At 56.0% G+C, this 8,940-nt stretch overlaps 1 protein-coding gene across 9 annotated transcripts in view; it reads left to right on the forward strand.

Annotated features, from left to right (window-relative positions):
* Positions 1 to 8,940, forward strand: part of KSR1 (kinase suppressor of ras 1) — a 160,777-nt gene that overhangs the window by 142,517 nt on the left and 9,320 nt on the right. For 6 of the 9 annotated variants that reach the window (XM_024735550.1, XM_024735611.1, XM_024735603.1 and 3 more), the window contains 2 exons: positions 775 to 908; positions 5,845 to 8,909. In XM_024735550.1, the coding sequence (XP_024591318.1) occupies positions 775 to 908; positions 5,845 to 5,923 (213 nt within the window). In that variant the 3' untranslated portion in view covers positions 5,924 to 8,909. Of the gene's footprint in view, positions 1 to 774; positions 913 to 4,430; positions 5,414 to 5,844; positions 8,910 to 8,940 lie in introns of those variants that run through there. The other 3 variants (XM_024735566.1, XR_003001903.1, XM_024735571.1) reach the window with 3 other exon arrangements.

Below are 8,940 nucleotides of genomic sequence, written 5' to 3' on the forward strand. Positions count from 1 at the left end.
GAGCAGACAGATGCCAGCCAGGATGTTGATAAGTAGCCCCAGTAGGTACCTGGGCAGCATAGCAATGGAAACGTCTGGGAGGACCACCCGGCACTCATCCAGGTGAAGCGCTAAGTAGGCTGTGAGTTTCCCAGCAGGGTCACCATCGGCCCTGTTGCACGAGCACCTTCTGCCTGGCCGTGCGTGCCGGCCTGTCTTCTCCCAGGGACTTCTTCTGAATCGAAAGGCCGAGGGGTGTGCTGTGTGCACACGTGGATCCGGAGAGTAGGCAGCAGAAGGCCAAAGAGAGAAGGGCTTTGTCCCGACTTGGGACTGTCGGGACAGCTGTTCTGTCGACTCTCACTGCTGCCCTGTACTCAGTCCTCTTGTCCCTGCCACCAGCCCTGCACACCTTCCGAGCATCTTGTGTTTCACCTGTCAACACGCTGCCTTCCGCTTTCCATTCCGAACGTCCGTGACCCCATTTCTGATCTCTTTCCTATGACCTTTCATTCGTCTTTGTAGCTGTTATTCCAGGGAGGTCGAGGAAGGAAGGAGGGGAGGAAGGCCCGTGCCCTTCATTTTCACTGGAAGTGTGAGGGCTCTTCTCAAATTCAGTTATTTCACGGCCCTACTCCAGCCAGGGCCAGTCACCTCGGTGTCGGCAGGAGAGTGAGGCGACCACCAGCAGGGGGCGCTCGGGAACACGGAAGGGACCCTGGGCAGAGTGCCCCGGCCGCGACCCCCTCGCTCCCGGCCAGCTCTCACGTCCTCCAATGCCGGCTCGCTTTGCAGGAGATCCTGTCCGCCTGCTGGGCCTTCGACCTGCAGGAGAGGCCCAGCTTCCCCCTGCTGATGGACATGCTGGAGAAGCTGCCCAAGCTGAACCGGAGGCTCTCGCACCCCGGGCACTTCTGGAAGTCTGCCGAGTAAGTACCCCTCGGAGCCAAACCTGCAGCCAGGCGTCTTGAAGGGCGCTCTCTGCTCTGTCTGCCCGAGACTTTGATCTAGGGAACCCCCAGAGCTGGTTAGCCAGAGGTGACTAGTCCCCTCGCCCAAGGGATGTCGGGATTCCGCTCATCGCATTTATTTAGGAGACTCTTTCATAGGCCAGCGTCTCCCGTTCTCCTCTGTGGAAACCTCCACATCACTGTTATCAGCCCAGTGCTGACGCTGGGCCCAGGCTGGGCCCTGACAAGAAGGTTCTGCCTGCTATCCAGCCCAGCGTTAGCCTGGGTTCATAACAGCTGATTCACTTTGCTGTACAGTAGAAACTAACACAACATTGTAAAGCAACTATACTCCAATAAAAATTAATTAAAAAAAAAAAAGAAATAAAATTTCTGGGTTAAAAGGTTAAAAAAAAGAAGGTTCTGCCTGAGAGGGGGCCAGACAGAGCTTTACCGAAACCAGCCGAGCAGCTGTTGCTTAAAATGGCACAGAGCTTTCTAGCCCCCAGATTAGCCACCTGTCATGGGGACCGCACCACCTGGGTTTATGTGCGGCTTTGACACTGGGAGCCCATCTGCTTTCTGTGTAATCACATGATCCTTTGCAGCCCTCCGTGCTGGGGTGGTCTCCACTCCTGTCTTCTGCCTCATTCCCTTTTTTCTTTGTCCCTCTGGCTCTGTCTTCCAGAACATTCAAAAACAGACCTCTGCCCTGCCTCTGCGGGAATCTGGGCAAGTCCTTCCTTGTTCCCAGCCCCAGCTTCCACAGCTTTATAGGAGCGGGAGGGTAGGCAAAATTGTCAAGGGCCACGTGGGAAATAGTTTAGCTTGGCAGGCCGAGAGGGAACCTCGAGTGACGGCTCCTTGTCACTGGGATTTGCAGGGTGCCCAGTGGCGTGCAGAGCGACGACACCACCACGTACAGTCTCTGTCACAATGACCCAGCTCTGCTATTTGGTTCAGGATCAGCCACAGACCCACAAACTTGTGGGCTGGCTGGTTCTAGTAAAACATTACTTACGGATGCTGAAACTTGAATTTCATGTAATTTTCACAGGTCATGAAATAGTCTTCTTTTGATTCCCACCCCCCACCCCCCGATCATTTAGAAAGGTAAAAAACATTCTTAGTTTGTGGATTGTACAGAAACAAGAAGCAGGTCACACGTGGCTGGCCTCCTGGACGAGATGCATGGCTTTGAACTTTAAGGGGTAATGCACTTTCTAGAAGTGTCATCTCCCACAGGCCCAGGACATAGAACAGACAAAGTGGGGCTTCTCTTGGTGGGAGTCAGGCAGTGGCAGGGGGCGAGAGCCTGTCTAACCCCTACACCCAGCGTAGCCCCCGGAGCAGCTACACCCGGATCTCACACCTGCCCAAGTGTGTGGTGGCAGTGGCACTCCTCTTGTTCTAGAAAGAGCCAGATAGTAAGTATTTTAGGCTTGCAGGTCATGTGGTCTCTGTCACACGTTCTTTGTTTTGGTTTTTAATTTTTTTTGACAGCTCTAAAATGGTCATGACTTTTTTGTAGCCAGATTTGACTTACACCTAGTTTGCCAGCTCGTTTTGAAAGTAAACCAAACCAGGCTTCGAGCTGCAGGTGAGGAGAGGCCCAGGCTGGGTCAGCCCAGCAGAGGGTGCAAGGAGGAGAACTTGAAGAAACACAGCAAAGTTGGCAACTTAGGCCAGTTGGAGGGACAGTCTGAGGAATGACGATTTGGGGTGAGGGAATGCTGTACCTTAGAATGTGAGATTAGATTCAGTATTTTGCACTTAAGATGGGTCAGAGTCTAATACAAATAGGGGGTAACAGGTGTTGCCATCAGAGGTGTGGGTTTTACCCAACCATTGCTGACAGCTGTGCCACACCTGAGGCGACAGGCCAGGGCCGGGCCTCCACCCGCACGGAGTTGATAGTTTAATTAGGATAAAGACAAGCAGACGTACGCTGTAAGCCCTCGGAGCAGGACGCTGCCTTATCACCTCTGTATTCTCAGCTCTAAGCACACTCCCAGGATGTAGTAATTGCTCAATGAATATTTGATGGGTGATGGGGATGATGACAATGTGCTGAGTGCCGGGCAGAAACTCAGCTTCTGTGGGCACACTGCCCACCGGGGAGCTTGAGGAAGGGTGTCCAGAAGAGAGGGGTCATGGGAGCTGGGTTTTGGGTGGGAGCCTGGGCGTCTCCTGGACTCTCAAGAAGTACAAGGATCTGGTTTGTCAGACCTTGGGCAACTCGTTTAGCGCACCGGGCCCTGGTTTTCTCCTGCACAAAAGCGAAGGCTGCGCTGGGGACGGGGCGTGGAGTAGGGGCTGAGGAGTGGTACGGGTATTCAGGAGAAGGTGATTCCGGATTCCCGAAAGGCCACAGAGCCCCACCTTCCCATTCCACATGTGGGACACTGAGTCACAAATGGGGGTTGTTTCCTGCCCAAAGGGATCAGTTTTAGCCCCTTCTAGGAAGGAATGCCAGCATACCTCAGTGAGTCTGTATCAAAGCTTCCTGTTCATGATTTTTACTTCTACACACTCAAGCCTCTAATTCTCACTTTCTCTTTTCTTTTCCATCCGTCTTGTTGCTTTTCTTTTTTTATTTTCGGGGGGGGCGGTGGCGGATCCGCTGGCCTGGCCTGTCATCTCCCGCTCTCCCGCCACCCTGATTCCTGTGGCCCTTCCTCCACCCGTCCACACTGGGTGCCCATCTCCATCACCTGCCGGACCACGCTCCTCCCACGCCTGGTAAAATGGTTGCGGGTGCTCCCAGGCGCTGGCGGAGCCGCTACTACGGGAAAGGACGTTACGGTCACCCTGACTTTAAGAACAACTGTCCAGTCCTGGAGGAATAGTGTGTCTTCTGCTGTTTCCGTGATTCTCTGCCTGTTTGCAGTTAACCCTTTGCACATCCTGCCTCCTGTTCTGTCTCTGCTTCCAGCTTCCCCTTCTTGGCATGTTGTATTCCCATAAACGAAAGTGACACTCTGGCAGCTCACATGGCCACCGGCAAGGGCCCTGCAAGCTCGTGTTTCTCTCGCTGGGCTGAGAGCAGACCGATGGCATGTGGCAGGGCCTCTGTCCACACACTGGCAGACGATGGCTTATCCGTGGTGGGGAGAGAACTCAGATCACTGGTCTGAGTCCCCAGGATCCCCTCTGGCCAGACTCTAAAGAAGAGAATGCAGGGAGCAGAAATAGTAAAAACTCCGAGACATTGATTTTGATGGTCAGGGGCTGAGGGACAGTGGGCCTGCTGGTCGACCTCTACAGAATTCTGTGGCCATGTCCTAGGGGCGAGCTTGGGGGAGGTTCTTTGTGCCAGGCTCCCTTCCAAGCTTGCTCTGCTGCCAAAGCCTGGAATGGAGTGGGGATGTCCCTTTCTTTGTCTGCAGGGAAAGAGGGGTCCCTGCCCCATGCCCTGGCCAGGCCTCGGCCGCTCCCCTGCCCGCTCCCCGAGGGCTTGGGTTCTGACGCTGCTCTCCCCTCTTCTCTTTCCTTCTGTAGGTTGTAGGCCTGGCTGCCTTGCATGTACCGGGGCTTTCTTCCTCCTAATCCACGCTCGGCACCGTGACTTCTACTCGAGCTCAAACAGCGATGCGGGCACTAACCCAGGGGATGCGATCGCCGCCACTCCGGCCTTCTCTGCTAAGACTTGTCTCTTGCTTTGTTTGTTAAAACTGGCCCTCGCCCCGCTCCGCGGCCTGCGTGTGCTTGAGTAACTGCTCTCCATGGAGGGTCCCCCTAACAGCACCCCCAGAACCGCCTTCCTGGACACAACTTCATCTCTCTCTAGCGCTTCTTCTGTGGGGTGGCCCTGTCTCCCTACTAACAGCTCAGCGAGAGAGATCCCCCGTCTCCCTGGTCCCCCAGCACACCGGCCCCCCGTGGGGTGTGTCCGCAGGACAGGGGTCGGGGTTTTGCTTGGCTTTTAACCCGCGGGGATCTTGTCCAACACGGAGTGGAATGATTTCAGAGCTGCCGGGTGGTCCCCTCTGGAGGGCTAGGGTTGTGACACCACGGGTTCTGTTGCCATGAAAGACACCAGCTCGGAAGAGCTGTGTCCTCGGCCACACACCGGGGAAAGCTGTCCTAAAGCAAGGGGGTGGGACCTGTCTCCAAACGGTTTCACTAGTGAAAACGTTTCTGCCCTCTCCCCCCTGCAGCATTACTCCCCTTCCGTCTGCCCAGTGCAGACGGAAGGTACCAGACCCCGAGCCAGCATTCGGCAAGAGTGTGGCTGACAGGTCGCCCACAGGTCCTCCACTGCTTACCAAACGCAGATGCCTGGGCCTCCCCAAGACCCGAATCCGTCTGGAGGCAGATGCTGAGAACCCAGATGGCCCTGACGCACCCCAGCATTTGGGGACTGTTTCTAGGAAGGAGCACGCAATGCCACTCTTAGTACCGGCGGCTGGGTTTCTCTTCCCTCCCAGTTCCACTCGGCGCGCTGGGGGTTCCAAGACGAACAGGCCCCTGCCCTCCAGGAGGGAGTGCAGCTGAGGCTCAGCCCCTAGGTGTCTGGAGGCAGATGCTGAGAACCCGCATCTCAGCCTGCTTCCCAGATGGCCCTGACGCACCCCAGCATTTGGGGACTGTTTCTAGGAAGGAGCACGCAATGCCACTCTTAGTACCGGCGGCTGGGTTTCTCTTCCCTCCCAGTTCCACTCGGCGCGCTGGGGGTTCCAAGACGAACAGGCCCCTGCCCTCCAGGAGGGAGTGCAGCTGAGGCTCAGCCCCTGGCCAAGTGGAACCAGGAACAGCTCTGCCAAGGCCGTTGGCCTGTATCATCATTCCCACTTCTTGGTGGGGCTGGGTCCTCTGCTGAGCTTCTGGAACTGGCCCACTCGTTAGCTAATGCTGCCCCAATTCTGATCAAGACCAGCGGGGCTATAACCCTTGTTTTTGTTCCTCTTTGCAGTATTAACAGCAGCAAAGTTGTATCCCGGTTTGAAAGGTTTGGCTTGGGCGTCCTGGAGTCCAGTAATCCAAAGATGTAGCCAGCTCTGCCGTTTTTCTGACATTGTATTTCTTTCTTAAATGGGTTTCTAAAACATCCAAACAACCGCCACGACAAAAAAACAACACTCTTCAAAACGCCAGCCATCGTCCTAAGTGCTGCGGATCCGGAACACGAGGCCTCAGTTTAGACTGTTCGTCCGTAAAGACACTGGGGTCCCGGAGATGGAGCCGCGCCTGCTGTGTCTTAAAATGACATCACCAACAAGCAGACCTGTCCCGACAGACAGCAAATGTTTACATGTATGTTTCTGCAGAGTTGGACTCGTTGTACAATAGGTGATAATAAAAACCGTCTGTGCAGAGGTCACTGGCACCGAGGGCAGAAGTGGCCGTCCCCTCTGGAGGAGCCTGTAGGCGTGAGGCACCCACACGGGTTCAGAGGAAGAGAAGCATCGTGTCTGTGGCTGCTCCCCAAGCGGGATGGTGGGGGGACCACAAGGTTTGACCTGGCCTCTGCGTTGGCCCTAAATCCCGTCTCCCCTCGTCCTACCGAAGGGCTGCTGTCCCTTCCTCCTCTTGCAGAGGACACCCTGACCAGGAGCCGAGCTGGATTATGAGGGTCGGGAGTTCACAGAGAGCTTGGGTTCACCTTTGACCCTTGTAATCCAGTCCATACCTGCTGGAAAAAGCAGAGACATAAAATCCAAATAACATCTGGACTGATCCGGTGGTTCCCAGCCAGGGTTTCCAGTGCCTGGGAAGATGCCTCTTCCATGAAGCCCGCGGGGGAGGCACCAAGAAGATGGGACTAAGGGCTTTGGCTGTTTAGATACATCCCAGTCCCTGACTGACATTTGACCCCAGAGCTAAGGCCTAGCCCAGCAGCTGCGTACACCATGAAGGCTTGATCCGTGAGAACAGGGACAGTAGGGGGAGGGAGGAGTGGCAAGCAGAGGGTCCCTGAGCCCACCCTCCTAGCCACAGGGTGCCCTGGCCCATCACCAGTCTTGCCGAGGTTCCGGAACTGCCCACCTCTTCCAGCCCTCAGTCCTGTTGGAACCCCTCAGCCCACTGCTGGCTCCTCCACTGCCCGTGTTCAGAGCTCTGAGCCGTGGTGGGGGCCACGTGTCCTTCCCCGCTTTCACTCGGACCCAGCTAGCAAGCCCCCGACCTTCAGAGTCTTCCCAAGCACCAAGTCAGGCCTCCTACTTGTGTCCCTTTGGACGAGAGGAGGGGCCGGGTTGGGAGAGTCCAGGATATGACAGTGTCCTGCCTGTCCTCGTTAGAAGCTGACACCTAAATAGAAAAGTTCCAAATGGCAAAGAAGCCCTTCGGTGAAGGTTACGTCATCGTATCAAGCTCCAAAACCAGAAATGATCAAGGGCGACGAAAGTGGAGAGGAGGTTGTCTTCAGACCCAGAACCCGCGTCCATGCTTAGAGCCGCCGAGACGGGGAGGCACGTGGCCCTCCTACCCTGTTTACGTAGACCCGTCGAGCCAGGCTCCCACCCTGGAGTCTGGCGAAACATCATAGGAGATGGGCCGCTTTGCCTGGAGGCTGCGGGGCTGCCTTCTTGGCTCTGGGCCAGGCAGCCGTACAGGGTACCCGGGCCTCCATGGCCATCAGCACCTCAACCCTTCCCGCTCGGGGTGTGGGAAGGAAGACGAAGGGGCTGTAAACCGACTGGACTCAGCTCTGTGGGTCTTTTCTCCTCTGTGGGACTCTTCGCGTCTCCCCATCATTCCTCTGGCCTCTGGGTCAGCCGCTCCTGTGATTTCCCCACCCAGAGCCACGTGGGATGTGACTCCGCCGCTGGTTGTCAGGCCCCTCCCCCCACCCCGACATCGGCGCCTTTCCGGAGGTCACAGTTAATGCCTCTCACCTTTCCCCTCTGAACCCTTGGACGGTGCAGTTGGGCCGAGGGGCTGGGACAGCAGCTAAGCAGGTCACGCTCACCTCACGGCCCACAGAAAGTCAGTCTGGGTTTTGTTTTTCTTCTTCGGGGCTCTCACACTCTTGGGTCAGTTTAGAAAGCTTTCATGGAGCACCTACTGTGTGTAAGTGCAGGGGGCCAGGGATGGGAGCAGTCACAGTGCCTGCCCTAGGGGACTCAAGATCTGCCAGGAACCCTGAGGGTGGGACTGGGGCCACCCACTTCCTCTCCAGGGCCCCGATGCCTTCCCACGCTCGGCCTGAGCCTCTGCACTGCCTGTCAGTTAAGAGAAGCACCTGAGGAACCCCCCCGGGTGGCCCCCCCCCCCCCGTCTCTACTTAATTGACTGTGAATTGAGGTTAGGAAGACATGCCGCCCTTCCGTGTGCTGCCCCCCATGCCCGTCAGCCTTGGAAACACATGAAGGACAGCAGATACTGTGAATTCAGCCCTCACAGCCAACTGTGAAAGGGATGGAGAAAGCCGGGAGGCCTCCTGGGCGAGAGCTCGGGGGCTGTGGAGGTCCCCGCGGGGTCTGAGAGTGGAGCCCAAGCTTCAACCCTTCAGCTCCCCCACCCGCCACTTCCCACCCTCACCTCCAAAACCCTGGGATCTGTCCCTGCTGCCTTTAAACACGAGAGTCACAACCCCTGCGTCTCCATGCAACTCGAGGTCCTGAACCCCAAGTTCCCCACCAGTTGTGAGTGGCGTGTAGCTGACCGCTCCATGTCACCAAATTGAAGATGTGTGCAGGGCCTGGAATCCCTCTGCCCTCTCATGGCATTTCTTTCTGTGATCGCCGAGGGGCGTGGCATGCCCTGTAAGCCCCTGGTGGTGGTGGTGGCCTTTGTTGATCTGGGTGCCAGGTGGAGACATAAATGTGAAGCTGGTTTGAGAGCTTGTGCGACGCTGCCTGGTCAGCCAGGATTTCATCCGTGTGTGCAAACCCAGCATCTTCTGTGGCCACGAGGCACATACTTGCTTTTTTGAATGTGATGTAAAATTTGTACAGTAAAAGTTTTTATATTTTCTATCAACTGCATTTGTCTTCCAGAAATGCTATTAATTTAAATTAAAACGGTTAGTATTAACGGACGTGCGCTGTCAGTTTTTTTGCCACTG

Source organism: Neophocaena asiaeorientalis, unplaced genomic scaffold, assembly GCF_003031525.2.
Source record: "Neophocaena asiaeorientalis asiaeorientalis breed wild unplaced genomic scaffold, Neophocaena_asiaeorientalis_V1.1 scaffold129, whole genome shotgun sequence".
Lineage (NCBI taxonomy): Eukaryota > Metazoa > Chordata > Mammalia > Artiodactyla > Phocoenidae > Neophocaena > Neophocaena asiaeorientalis.